The sequence below is a fragment of the Megalops cyprinoides genome, chromosome 2 (assembly GCF_013368585.1).
Source record: "Megalops cyprinoides isolate fMegCyp1 chromosome 2, fMegCyp1.pri, whole genome shotgun sequence".
In the NCBI taxonomy this organism is placed as follows: Eukaryota; Metazoa; Chordata; class Actinopteri; order Elopiformes; family Megalopidae; genus Megalops; species Megalops cyprinoides.
In genome coordinates, this window is record NC_050584.1 from 66,475,008 (window position 1) to 66,489,810 (window position 14,803).

The window sequence follows — 14,803 nt, forward strand, 5'->3', positions numbered from 1 at the left end:
TGATTTACATTTAGTTCCTGTCTCCTTTGTTCTTCAGGATGTGATACACATTTCTTGAATGCATGCACTTAGTTATATTGCACTTTTTTATATTGCAGCAAAAAAAAAAAAAAAGCCTCATTCTGTGGTAATCAGCAATTCATGGATTACTTTTCACATTTCATATTCTTAAGGGCTTTTTATAGATTATATTGGACCATTACACTCTTTTGTGATTCATAGGTTTTACATCCTTTGACAGTTTTCCCTGGCCTTGAGTTCCCTTTTATCTGAGTTTATGTCCAGGATTACTGGTTGGTGGAAGGTTTATGCCTTCATGTGCCATAACTGCTAATATATCTCATATTTTCTGTCATTATGTCAGAAGCAGCACATGCTAGGTACAGCCTGTCTTTCAGTGATTGACAACACTGATCTCTAACACTGCTATGAAGATAAGACCTAGTGTCTGTGTATTAGAAGAATTTCTGCTACGTCCACAATGATTACTTTCCTCTAAGATGACAAACAGCTGAAGAAATCTCTCTCTGTTGTGCCAGTCAATATGCCATAGCCTAGCAGATCATTGTGTGATTACAACATATTATCACTGTATAATACAGATGGAATCATCCCTTTTTCTTACCCTATTCTGAGCCGATCCTGATACTCTAAAGTTCAGTGGATCTGTGTAGTTACTGTGCAGCTCTGATTCTCATAAACACACGCAGTCAAACCTGAGGAGTCAGTTTTAATTCTAACAGGAGAGACATGCCCAGTATCTGTAGGTTGTGTGCGGGCAGGGGGTTATGTGGAGTTATCTGACGTGACATGATTTCCTTTCCAGGCTGAACAGGTGTATCCTCAGTAAGGAATGCTGTGAAGCACTGGCCTCAGCTATCAGCTCAAACTCCTCCAGTCTGAGAGAGCTGGACCTGAGTGACAATGAGCTGCAGGATTCAGGAGTGGAGCTGCTCTCTGCTGGACTGGGGAATCCACACTGTAAACTGGAGACACTGAGGTCAGTTTGTCAGGGTGTCAAAGGTAAAGGGTGTCAGATGTAAAGATGTTAAGAAGTCATTGGCCATTGGCCCTAAACAGTTCAAATGCTTAAAATATACCGATATCTGGTATAATTGTTGTACATATCATGACATGAGTCAGTGTATCAGCACTGGTAATGACATTGTTTACATTTTACTTTTTGAATATTCATGTAGGATATTGTCATTTTGATGAACTTAATATTAAACATCTCAGGAATGACAGTCAATAAACTGTTATTGTTGCCCTGTAACAGGAATTCAAATGCCTTAATGTGTGTTGAGTATGTATAGAGTAGTCTGTCTAATGAAAGCCCTTCCACAGTAGATCACTGGTTTACCACCAGGCTCTTGAAACAGCTGAAATCTGTCTCACAAAATCAGCAGCAATGCATGCTGGGAACAATATCCAGATCTCCTGTTTATCAGTTATTGACATTATTTATGTCAAATATTGACTGCATCTTTGATACCTGAAATTACCTATACAGACAGCTCCCAGTCTCATTTACAGATAGAGGATTTCATTTTCATTCTTTTTCTCAGAGCTTAGCATTAGCCAATCTAGATAATAAAAGAAAAAAAATCTGTGTGGGTAAAACAGCATCGAGTAGCAAGTTTTGGCAGTTTGGTGATTTCTAAAAGTGATCATTTTATCATATAAACAGAGTTATTGTCAGGGCACAGGCAAGGACTCAGGCGTGGACCACGAGAACTCCAGAATCCAGGCGTTTATTAACAGAATCGTAGAACAAGCAGGCAGTCCAAAACAGGCAGGGTCAAAATACCAGGAAGGCAGTCCAAACACAGTCAGGAATCAAAGCCGGGGACAGGCAGGGTCAAACCAGGTAGTCAGGAAGATCAGGTGAACAAGGCAGGACAGCAGGCAGGAGCAAGGTCAAAGAGCAGGCAGGGTCGATTCGGGGAATAGCGATCAGGCAGAAAACACGGCGGGAACGAGACAGGTAAAAACACACTGCAACTAACTGGCAACAAGACAGAGACAAGCAGGGTAGATATAGGGCTGGGCTGATGAGGAGATGGGAAGCAGGTGTGTAAGCAGGCAGGAGGGGATGATCGGGTGGGCGGAGACAGGGCGGAGAGTGGGGCAGGGCTAGAACACAAGGAAAACAAAAGCACATGGACAGGGAAAAACAAAAACACAACAGCTAGGGGACGGGAGCCCTGACAGTTATCTGATTTGATCTGAGCCTTCTACCATCCTATGCAGTCAGTATTACATTTGCATTACATTACATCATTTAGAAGATGCTCTTACCCAGGGCAACCTCCAAATAAGTATATTACAATGCAAGAGTAGTTGTCGAAAAAAATATTATAAGAGGTCAGTAAAATACTGAGTTAAGTGTGAAACTAGTGTAGAGTGCTTTTTTCATGAATAGAAAATAGGAATAAATACGATAGATAGAGAGGAAGGTAGAGTTGAGATACAGCTTGAAAAGATGAGTTTTCAGCTTTCTCTTGAAGGTACCCAGGGAGTCTGTTATATGAATCTCAGCAGGAAGCTCATTCCACCAGTGTGGGGCAAGTACTGAGAAGAGGGAGGTTTGAGAGATGGCTCACATGTATTTCAGGACACAGAGGTGACCAGAGGTAGCAAAGTGCAGCACTTACTGGCTAGTAGGCCTTGATCATGTCCTGTATGTAACGGGGGGCTGATCCATTGAGTCCCTTAAAGGTTAGTAACAAGGTCTTGAACTTGATCCTTGCTGCAACTGGTAGCCAGTGGAGGGACTGAAAGAGAGATGTGACATGGGCCTGCCTGGGGAGGTTGAACATCAGTGGGGCTGCTGCGTTCTGGATAAGCTGCAGAGGTCGAATGGCATATGCTGGAATCAACAAGCAGCTGTTGAGTTGCAGTAGTCCAGACGTGACAGGATGAGAGCCTGGGTCACGACTTGGGCTGTGTGAAAGGTATGGTCTGATCTTTCCTAATGTTGAATAAAAGGAATCTGCAGACCTGGTTGTGGCTGCAGTTTGCTCCTTGAAAGACACCTTGCAGTCCAAGATTACTACTGGATTTTTGCAGCTGTAGTTGCCATTCCCTTTGGATCGTCAACGCAAATTGAGAGGTTCCTTGGAGGAGACATATCTGCTGGTGTAAATAGCAGTGGATCTGTGTAGTTACGTGATTATAGATCAGGGGTACTAAATAGGCAGCCTCCGGTCCGAATCTGGACCCAAATGCAATTTAATCTGGACCAAGACCTAAATCTACACACTAACTGTCATCTAGATCGGTTTTTAATAGCGCACGCAACAAAAGATTTTTTTTTTTTTTAAGAGATTCCATGCTGTTCTCAAAGCAGTTCATGTTTCGTCATCTGTCAGGTCCAATCGCAGCAGCTGTAACAGCATCACTATGACAATGTTACAGTCTACACTCAAGTCAGATAGCTACTCAAATTATCAACCGTTCATCTGTCGTCGGCGTTTGCAAGCTAGTTCGCAGATGTTCACATTCATACCGAAAGAGTAAAAATGGCATGTTCAAAATTGTCCAGTACCAAGAAAAGAAAGGTTGATAGTGAAAACCGGGCAATTAAAACTGAGTGGACTGAAAAATACGTGTCCGTGTCCGCCCCCCCCCGAGGGAAGCACGAAATCAATGGGCTTAATTTGTAATGAGACGGTGGCTATTGTGAGGAATGGCAACGTTAAGCACCACTATGACACCAAACGTGTATTTTGAACAAAATTATCCCCAGAGCACAGAGGGAAGAACCACAAAACTAAACTTGCAGAAAAAAGGTATCACTTCTCCCATTAAAACTACAATGCTTTTTGTACATAGTTTGGGAGGTTTTGGGACTTATCATTTTTGTACATAGTTCTGTACTTGGTGGAACTTTGTTTGATTGACCTGCCTTTCTCTGGACCTTCGACTGGAAATTTGGTAAGTGGACCTCTAAGACTTATATTTGAGTACTCCTGATTGATATACTAGTCTTGGCAAAACAGTAGAAATTACTTTTGTGAATGTTATTTTTCAGAAATAATCCCAACTGAGTAGTATTGTAGTAAGAACAGTCACTTTTCACTGAAATGACTGTTCAGTGAAGAGCTTTTCTCCTTCTCTCTGCAGGCTGTCACTGTGTGGAGTCACAGAGAGAGGCTGTGTTTCTTTGGCTTCAGCTCTTAATTCAAACCCCTCACACCTGAAAGAGCTGGATCTGAGCTACAATCACCCAGGAGACTCAGGAGTGAGAGCGCTCTCTGCTAGACTGGAGGACCCCAAGTGTAAACTGCAGAAACTGAGGTGAAATATCAATCCACTACATCACCAGGGTTGGGGTCTGTGTTGATTTGAATTGAAATTCATTGAAAAATAATGAATTCACTCAGAAATGGAGACTTTGGTGGATGGTTGGAGGGCAAAAAACATCATATCTTAAAAAATGTAATAAATACATCAGGATATAAGGAGACAACTGAGGTTTGTCACCCCCATAGTGCTGGCCCTGGGTACAGGTACAGCATCATGTAGTTCTAATCAAACAAAATAACTGTGGATATTAGGTGTCTTCAACCACACCTTGGTGAATGATTAACACCATCTTAATGCATGTAGATGCATATCAGTTATTCCAATTTTATTCCTTATAGCACGTTTATGATCAAAATTGTCACAAAGCACAGAGGGGAAAAAACAGAAAACCCAGAAAAATGGAAAATTATTCCCTGACCCCCAGAAAAGGATATAAAGACTCTTGAAAAAATTAGAACTTTTAACCTTGGGATAACATAAAAGGCCATCTGTCCATCGTCAAGTGAACATTTGTTTTGAATGTGATCATCTTGGCATTTGAATAGAATCAGTAATCTTCAATTAGGATATCACTAATCTGGCCAAATGGTTTCAAGTTTACTCTCAAACATAGCATTTCAAATAGATCAAACTGCAATGATCAAATAATTATAAATGTATACATTATTACTTTTGAAGTTTTGCAGTACTGTAAGAGTTTGTGGGATCTGCCTATGGGCTTGAGTAAGGGACCTTATGGAATGTAAATTCAGGAGCTGAACTGGTCAGGAGAGGGAATTGAATTCAAGGAATTGTTGTGGAAGAACTTTGAATTGGGAATTGCATTTTTTTAATTGATTAAAAATTGGAATTGAGTGGAACTGAAAAGATTCTGAATTAAAATAATTGGTCTAGAACTGCAGTTGAATATATGGCATTTACAAGGGGGAGGAAGTGAGTTTCCACACTGCACTTCATAGACAGGCTGTGTGTCACTCAATCACTGTCTGGTTTTCTGGTTTTCCTGCAGTGTGGATCGTGTTGGAGAGAGCAGCAGCAAACAGAGGCTGCTGAAATGTGAGTTTATTAGAAGTAAATATTGATCTATTTCAGAAACACAGAGAAGTCCTCACCATCAAAAATGTCCAGAATATTCCAAAAATGTATACTATACATTTCCTTCTAGATTTTACATATTCTAGATTTTTAGATTTCTTCATGTTCTAGATTTTTTAGATCAAGACAACAGTTATGGAGACTGATACAAACTAATCACAATGTTATTTAATTGGGCATGGGTTACATTTAACCCTCCACTTGTGTTCCAGGCAAATATTTACAATTTTTATGTCTGAACATTTTACTTTATTTCATCTGATTAGAATAAAACTTCATGACATTTTCCACACAGACCATCTGAAAACACAAGATACAAGATATCATCTGAAAAGATAATTTCATTAAACTTTGGGGGGTTTATTTAACATTTGTACATTTTTGGTGTTCCCCGTCAAAAAATGACTGGCCATTGGAAATTAATGGGTGAGTAGGAGAAAAAGAGAGAAATTGAGAGTTCAGGAGCATGTCCATGATGGACAGATGGACACACTGCCACGTCCAAACCCCATATGTGCATGTGTGTGTACACACACACACGTTGATGAAAAGATCTAATGCAACATCTAATGATAAAATATGCATAATAAGATATTTATAAACAGTTATAAATGGTTGGTCATTTTTGACCAGGAACACAAAAGTAAGTAGCATGAAATGAACACAACACGATGGTTCATTTTTACACAGTATTTATTTGTTGTGTTTTTTTCTTTCTAAATTCAGTGTCACGAAAGCATTGAAAACAAAAAAAAACAAACATATTTGCCTCAGTTTGCTACTCAGGCACATCATGGTTAGATTCAATCTGAGCCAATTTCTCTTACATAAAAAAATCTTCCAACTAGAAGGACCATTGATGATGGTAGTAGAATACACCAGTCTTTCTCACAGTTAATGGTCTAAGAAATCGATAATGCAGTTGAATGAAGAAACAAAATCAATGTATGAATATGACCAAATAAGATTTTTAGTATAGTTTCCCATATTTCAGTTTTTTACATTTTATGTTTGTGTGTGTGGGGATTCTCTCTCCCTCCTGTCTGCAGATGCCTGCCAGCTCACACTGGATCCCAACACAGCACACAGAAACCTGTCTCTGTCTGAGGGGGACAGGAGGGCGACATGGGGGAGAAAGGAGCAGCCATATTCTGACCATCCAGAGAGATTTGATCACTGGAATCAGGTGGTGTGCAGAGAGGGTCTGTCTGGGCGCTGCTACTGGGAGGCTGAGTGGAGTGGGAGTTACACTCGTATAGGAGCGGCATATAAAGGAATCAGCAGGAAAGGAGAGGACAGTCTACTTGGATACAATGACAAGTCCTGGTGTTTGATCTGCAGCAGTGACAGTCACTCTGCCTGGCACAATAAAGAGTACACTCCCATACCTGCCCCTCCTTCCCCCTCCCACAGAGTAGGAGTATATCTGGACTGGCCGGCCGGCACTCTGTCCTTCTACAGCGTCTCCTCTGACACACTGACCCTCCTGCACACATTCCACACCACATTCACTGAGCCCCTCTATCCTGGGTTTAGGGTTGACTCGGTCTTCTCAGTGTCCCTGTGCCAGCTGGAATAGACTCAAGTGTCCTGGAGGAACACCTGTGTCTTTGTGGAACTGACCCCACTATTAACCACTGAATGTATATTATTGAATATGTGAAAATGCTGTCATGCTATCATTGAGTAAATATGCTTCTTTGTGTACCACAGATGATTACATTCCATTAGATTGTATCATTTAGCAGATGCTCTTACCCAGAGTTACTTCCAAATAAGTGCATCACAATGCTAAGAGTAGTTATCAAAAAGTACTACAAGAGGTCAGTAAGGTACTGAGTTAAGTGCTACACTAGTGTAGGGTGCTTTTAATAGAAAATAGGGATAGATAGGATAGATAGATAGGAAGGTAGGCTAGAGAAGAGATGAGTTTTCAGCTTTCTCTTGAAGGCGCCCTGGGAGTCTGTTGTACGAATCTCAGCAGGAAGCTCATTCCACCAGTGTGGATCAAAGTACTGAGAAGAGGCGGGTCCTAAAAATTTTGGGACACAGAGGTAACCCAAGGTAGCAGAGTGCAGTGCTCTTACTGGCTTGTAGGCCTTGATCATGTGCTGTATGTCTCGGCGGGCTGATCCATTAAGTCCCTTAAAGGTTAGTAACAAGGTCTTGAACTGGATCAATGGGGCAACCAGTAACCAGTGGAGGGACTCAAAGAGAGGTGTCACATGGGCCTGCCTGGGGAGATTGAATGTCAGTTGGGCTGTTGCATACTGGATAAGCTGCAGCGGTCAGATGGTGTATGCCGGGAGGCTGGCAATCAGCCAGTTGCAGTAGCCCAGACGTGACAGGTTGAGGGTCTGGCTCACAACTTGAGCTGTGTATTTGGGGAGGTATGGTCTGATCTTCCTCATGTTGAGTAAAAGGAATCTGCAGATCCTGTTTGTGGCTGCAATTTGCTCCATGAGAAAGACAGTGCTGTCCAAGGTTACCTCTGGGTTTTTGGCAGCTGTGGTTTGCATTACCTTTGCATTGTCAACGCATATTGAGAGGTTCCTCAGGGGACATATTTGCTGGGTCATGAATGCTGGGACATAGACTCTCAATAGACTCTCAATCTTGTCAATCTTCAGTCTGAGCTGTTGTTGCGTGTTCATCCAGCCCAAGATATCAGTGAGACATGCTGATAACTGAGGAGTGATGTCCATCTCGAGAGGGAAGGAAATGATCAGCTGTGTTTCATCTGCATATGAATGACACGACAGGCCATGTGCTGTTGTGACCTCTCCAAGTGTTCTGGTGTAGAGGGAGAACAAGAGTGGTCCCAGCACTGATCCCTGTGGAACTCCTGTCTTCAGGAACCAAGGCAAGGAGGTGGAGCCCTGCCAGGAGACCTGGTAGGAGCAGCCTCTGATGTAGGAGGAGAACCGTTCCAGGGCCGTTCCAGTGATTCCCAGGGCCAGCAGCTCAGACAGGAGGATCTGGTGGTTGACCATGGCAAAGGCAGGTGATAGATCTAGGAAGACAGGAACAGAAGAGAGGCAGCTTTTGCAGCTTAAAGTGCATTAGTGACGGCAATTAGGACAGTTTCAGTAGAGTGATTAGCTTTGAAACCAGATTGGGTCAAGTAAATTGCTAACAGTGAGAGAGTGTCAGATTTGGTTAAACAAACTCTCACTTACTCCAAAAAGAACTCCAATTCATCTCTGTTGAGTATCTCTGTTATTTAAGGAAGTAGAAATGTTTCCTCTTTTTTAATGTACCAGAAGCATGGGTCTTGCAATCAGATGTCAGTAAACAGCAGGACTGTATACTGTAATGATGATGTAATCGACCGCATACTGATAGCTGCAGTGTATGCAGATGCTTATCTTTCTCAACTCATCTGACCATGCTGATGACAACATCAGTTTTTCTTTTTATTGGTAATATAACTGAAATATGAACTGATTTATTACTACATCTATTCAATGGCAATCTTTTAAAATATATGTAGTTATATTCTGTTATGCTTGTATATAATTCTGTCTGTAAATAGTTATTATTGTTATACTATAATGCTGTTTGCAATCCATTAAAAATAAACAGAGGCCGACACTATTATCTAACTTTCAAATTTCTGAGCATATTTTGCACTCAGCTGATGCTTTTTTCACATTGGGTAGCATAATGTCCCCGGTTTATATATGTATACATTCTAAACAAATGATATCATCAGTCTCTGTACAGATACCTGAGCTGACACATTTGCTTTTGGATTGGCATTTAAGTAAACATAGTTTTTCACCAAGTGAAAATTATTTTACTTCATATCAAATTCCTCATGTCATGGTCAGGGTTTCTGATGGTATTTTACATTAGAGAAGTTAGTTCTGAAGAAAACATAGTCTGGATATATGGCATGAGAGGAGAGTCCAAAACCTGAGAAAACAGAAAAAATAGAACAGGATTCAAAGGGTTAATGCCACGTGTCAATGGGTCTCTGCCACTACAGGACACTAGAATCCCACTTCTCAGCCATGAAGTATTTTTAAAAACAAAACTTTACTAATCTGGAATTGTTTGTGTATCAATAATTTCTTGCCTCAACATACATAAAAACCCATTTTGATATGACGTATTTTACAATTCTATCAAGTAAAGTTGGAATATATGCCACGTAGATCATGGTTCTTCAGAAAATACTGTAAAAATGTAATAAATAAAACTTAATTGCTTATTAAATAGAGAAATAAATACATGCAAAAAAAGTTGTGCTGTGTATATATGTTTATTCACTACTTTATCCACTTCATGACATGTGATATCGCATGAAACATGTGTCTCTGTCACCCCGGTCTGAGGAATGATCAAATTCTGTTCAATCCCACATAGATCAGGTTTTAATAGATATAATAATCTGTGATCAATTTGGAGGGAATAACTACTTGTGCTTGTAGGATAAAGTTATTGAAATCAGTTAAAACTGATGTTTGAAAGCAGGAAACTCTTACCTTTAGGCGACCGTCCCTTCATTGTGACATCATACACCCTGGACAGTGTTGGATCACTTCTGCTTTCTCTCTGAGTGAGTGCTGTGCAGTACAGGTATCAGCTACTCCAGCTCTGTGTGGTACGGGTAACAGCTCCACCAGCTCTGTGTGGTACAGGTAACAGCTCCTCCAGCACTGTGTGGTACAGGTAACAGATCCACCAGCACTGTGTGGTACAGGTAACAGCTCCTTCAGCTCTGTGTGGTACAGGTAACAGCTCCTCCAGCTCTGTGTGGTACAGGTAACAGCTCCTCCAGCTCTGTGTGGTACAGGTAACAGCTCCTTCAGCTCTGTGTGGTACAGGTAACAGCTCCTCCAGCTCTGTGTGGTACAGGTAACAGCTCCTTCAGCTCTGTGTGGTACAGGTAACAGCTCCTCCAGCTCTGTGTGGTACAGGTAACAGCTCCTCCAGCTCTGTGGGGTACAGGTAACAGCTCCTCCAGCTCTGTGTGGTACAGGTAACAGCTCTACCATCGCTGTGTGGTACAGGTAACAGATCCACCAGCACTGTGTGGTACAGGTAACAGCTCCTCCAGCTCTGTGGGGTACAGGTAACAGCTCCTCCAGCTCTGTGTGGTACAGGTAACAGCTCCACCAGCACAGTATGGTACAGGTAACATCTCCTCCAGCTCTGTGTGGTACAGGTAACAGCTCCACCAGCTCTGTGTGGTACGGGTAACAGCTCCACCAGCTCTGTGCAGTACAGGTAACAGCTACTCCAGCTCTGTGTGGTACAGGTAACAGCTCCACCAGCTCTGTGCAGTACAGGTAACAGCTCCTCCAGCTCTGTGTGGTACAGGTAACAGCTCCAGCAGCTCTGTGTGGTACAGGTAACAGCTCCAGCAGCTCTGTGTCGTACAGGTCACACCTCTATAGTTTGTTATTAGCTGTGTAGGTTCAAGAAATGTTTGTCAAGCATTATTTGTGAACCCTAAAACCCAGGTGTGTTGAGTAAACCCAGTTAGAGACAATTTCTTAATATGTGCTAAAATATATGATTTTACACACACTGAGAACTGAGAGGAAACAATTATACATATGTTAAAGAATGTAATAAAAAGCCCAACCAAAATTCTATTCATGATCAAATGTATTTATTTTACATTAATGGTGAGGAGATACATTTCCGATAGTGAGTTAGTCTGACTGTGTGCCACCTCCTCCTTCCCTCCCCTCCCTACCTATCAGCTTGCAGCAACGCTAATCAGTAACGTCTGCAGCTACAGTTAAGGTGAAATTGAAAGTAAACAGTTCAGTCTTTAGTGTTATACTGATGGAGGAGTCGGAATAGAAGAATGAGCACCAAGAATCAGACTATTACCTGTATACAGGTGAGTACAGTCTATATAATTTGAAGTGAAGTGAAACTGAAAATCTGTCGATCACAAATGGCATCACAAATGACAAATGTCATTCAAATTGAGTTGACTTAGGCTCTAAGGTACATTGCGTTCGAGGAGTTTAGTAACCTTTAGTGAGGAATTAATCCTACCAATGCACTGGAGTAAAGAGGCATTGCAGATATATACATGGTATCATATTCATATGGGTGAAGGCAGTGGAACTATACTTAGTCCTCCTTTGGTGTTTACAGGTCTGCTGATCTGGGTCAGAAACCTGTCCTGGACTCCCTTGACTTGGTGTGCTGATTTCACTACTTCGAAAACAACAAATGCACAATAATAAAAATTCCTGTTGAATACCAATCCGAATGTGTTAGGATTGTAATGAGCATCCAGGTCTCCCCCACAGACACTGCAGGCTCTGTCCTTATAACAGGTAATAAGCAGCACCTTTATAACAGGCCTGATGATGGTAATAACACCTTTATAACAGGCCTGACAGCAGCCAGACGAATTCTACATCTACGCAGCACCGCCAGTCTGGTTCCTGGTCTCTCAGGGTTAACTGAGTGGGGGTGGGTCAATGCAGCGAGACTAACAGAAGATATAATACAGCATGTGCTTTAATATTTAACCAGGGTGGAGTTACACAGCACAGTGAAGTAGTTCTTAACGGAGTCAGAACATTTTGCAGTCCAAAGTTCACAATCAAGTGGCAGTAGGATTTTATTACTGGACTTTTTTTTTAGTCCTGGGTTTTCTGTCCAAACTAAGTTTTTCATGGTGACCAAGTACTTATTTTTAGAAAACCATTTTTATTCACTTCTAGAATGATTCCAGAGTCTTACTTATTGTTAGATTTACTCATATTGACAGATATAGATTCTTCTCGATACATTACTTCATCTTTGTGGGAACCAGTCCATAATCTTAGAGAGATTACAGGGAGGAATAGGGAAACAAGGGAAAATGTAGGGAAACAAGGGAAAATGTAGGGAAACAAGTACTACATGTCTCAAGTTTTTTTTTCATTAACTAGTTTGAATATACTTGATACGTTCAATAGGGTGTAACTGAGTATGGGTTTAATATTTACTAAGCCCTGCAAACTTTTCATGGAGAGTGTAAGGATAAATCATTTGGAGTAAAAAGATTGTAAAAATGGTTTCTCCTCTCTCGTAAAATCAACCTGCCCCAATCCAGCTGGACTGTTGAAATATGGTCTCATATCAAATAGCATGGGCACTGGGAAGATAATCATTAACCAGCTGTAGATTAGAACATGAGAAAGAAAGTAAACTGCACAGTCTTTGCTGTGACACTGAAGGAGGATTCAGAATAGATGCACTGAAAATCAACCCAGAACCCGTGTACAGGTGAGCACAGTCTGTATCATATGAAGTCAAGGTCACTATAGTCACAGCCATCAGGAATGAATAATTGCCTGACATTAACCTCCATCAACCTGGAAATTCATTTTATACCTAACAATTTAAAGTCCAAAAGATAACATCTAACTGGATCAGATAAAGATAAAACAGAAACTCATATTTTTATAGCACTAAATGGCAGCAATAAAGAAACAATGATACATGCAATACTTGTTTTCGTGTAAATGGGCAGACTCACTGGGAACATAATTATTAACATGATATAGATTACAGTATGAAATAGAAAGTAAACTGATCACTCTAAATGAAGAGGTGTTTTAAGGTCAGTGCTGCAGTTACCTGTGTTACTACTCAATGAAGACATGAGAAAGTCTGATCAAACTGTTGCTGGGTTCTCTGTGAACATGTGCAATAATCAGTGATGGATGTAGGTATGGGCGACATCTTGCCGGGGGTGGCACGGGGCGCCCGCACAAAAAAATCGAAATGTTGACATTTGTGTGATCAGTTTTCTAGCGCTCATTTGCACGTCACGTCAATGATATCATGTCACCATGGGGGTCAATTAACTTTGTCGAGTGGACGCCCTGATTCTAGTTTGTGAGCTAGGCAGGCTACTGCCTGGGAAGGTCTCCCACTCAGAAGTACGAGATGGGGAGGGGGGCGGGGGTAGGCTGCCCTCAGGTCTCCCCACTGGAAGCCCGAGGTAGGGGGAGTGGGGGAATCTATCAAATAGCGCACCTCTAACTTTGTACAGTACTAATGCAATTAGTAAAATCAGTCACACTACGAAATGCTACCAAATAAACCACAATTCATTCATAATACTGTGAATATGTAGTTTCACAGACATATGGATGCATTTTTTTCTGGTTTGTGCGAAATCGTTAAGAATAATATAAAACCAGTCTGCACACCACCAAGGTGAATTGGTTTAGTCTTGACTCTTGGTTGACAGTGTTGGGGGGGGGGGGGGTAATGTGTTAATGCTCGAGTGCCAAATCAACACAAATGGATAAGAAAAGGCATCAGGAGAGAAGAAGATGAGAAATGAGTAAAAGATAGAGGTATGCAGCTATGTCATCTCTTTATGACTATAATATTATGCATGTAATGAAATAGGCTAGTATAACACTTATATTTGTTAGCCTATGTTGCTATGTTGCTTCCTATGCTATTACACATAGATGAAAACATTCTGTTTTCTGTCCAACTAGCTGACATAACATTGGACATAATTTCACACAGTTTCATCATGATAATGTGTGTAGTCTGTAGCAAAACGATTACAACCTAACCAGTACATTATTGATTTGTTTAACTTTCATTGAGGTGACATCAAAAAGGGTTACTGTGATTGTATTGACTAGATCCTGGGCTCAGTAAGGGGAATTTCCAATGCTTTAGGCTAACTTAAAAGACGTCTATATTATGCTGATATTTTTTTAACTTTTGTGATTGATGACTTTGCATCAAGGAAGGCAAGAAAGGTCAGGGTTTAGATGGCAGTTGTGCAATTTTAGTTGTGTGTTTCTTGTTTGAAGTGCAATAGTGTAATACTCGGGTTCTCTCCTTTATAAGTGTATTATTCTATTTGTGTATTTGTGTGATACAGGATTTGTGCAATTTAGTTCTATTTGTGTTTTTTGTTAGCAATAGGGTAATAGTGTAATAATTTGATTAATCAAAATATGATTTATGATTTATGAGTTATTTATATAGATATTTGTTAAGTAATGAGAGATGCTTAGAATGAAAGTGGAAACAGCGGGTGAGGATATAATTATAGGATAATAGGATATACTTAGGAGGATATACTTATAATCTGTGTAAGCGTATGAAAACATTGCAATTATTAGTTCCCATGCTAACACCATCTGCCTCATAGTTTCAGTGAATTTAATAAAGTTTTCAATATTACTTATCCAGTAAATCTTATCTTCTCAAACCTTTTTAAATATCAGCACAGTAATGAGTGTAATTTTCAGCAGAGGTTCAGTCAAAGCTCCTGTTACTTCAGCTTCACCATTTCATACCATTTAAAGAATCAACATGCAATAAAAAGCTGAACAAACTCTCCCATTCAGAGCAGCCATCCGCCCAAATTATATTTACACGAACAAAAGTAGAGACT

At 40.7% G+C, this 14,803-nt stretch overlaps 1 protein-coding gene across 1 annotated transcript in view; it reads left to right on the top strand.

Moving 5' to 3' along the window:
* LOC118773606 (NACHT, LRR and PYD domains-containing protein 3-like) overlaps window positions 1–6,985 on the top strand; it is a 47,617-nt gene extending 40,632 nt beyond the window's left edge. The window contains 2 exon segments of the mRNA XM_036522617.1: window positions 4,129–4,343; window positions 6,456–6,985. Of these exon segments, the coding sequence (XP_036378510.1) occupies window positions 4,129–4,343; window positions 6,456–6,985 (745 nt within the window).
* Window positions 6,986–14,803: the final 7,818 nt, after the last annotated feature.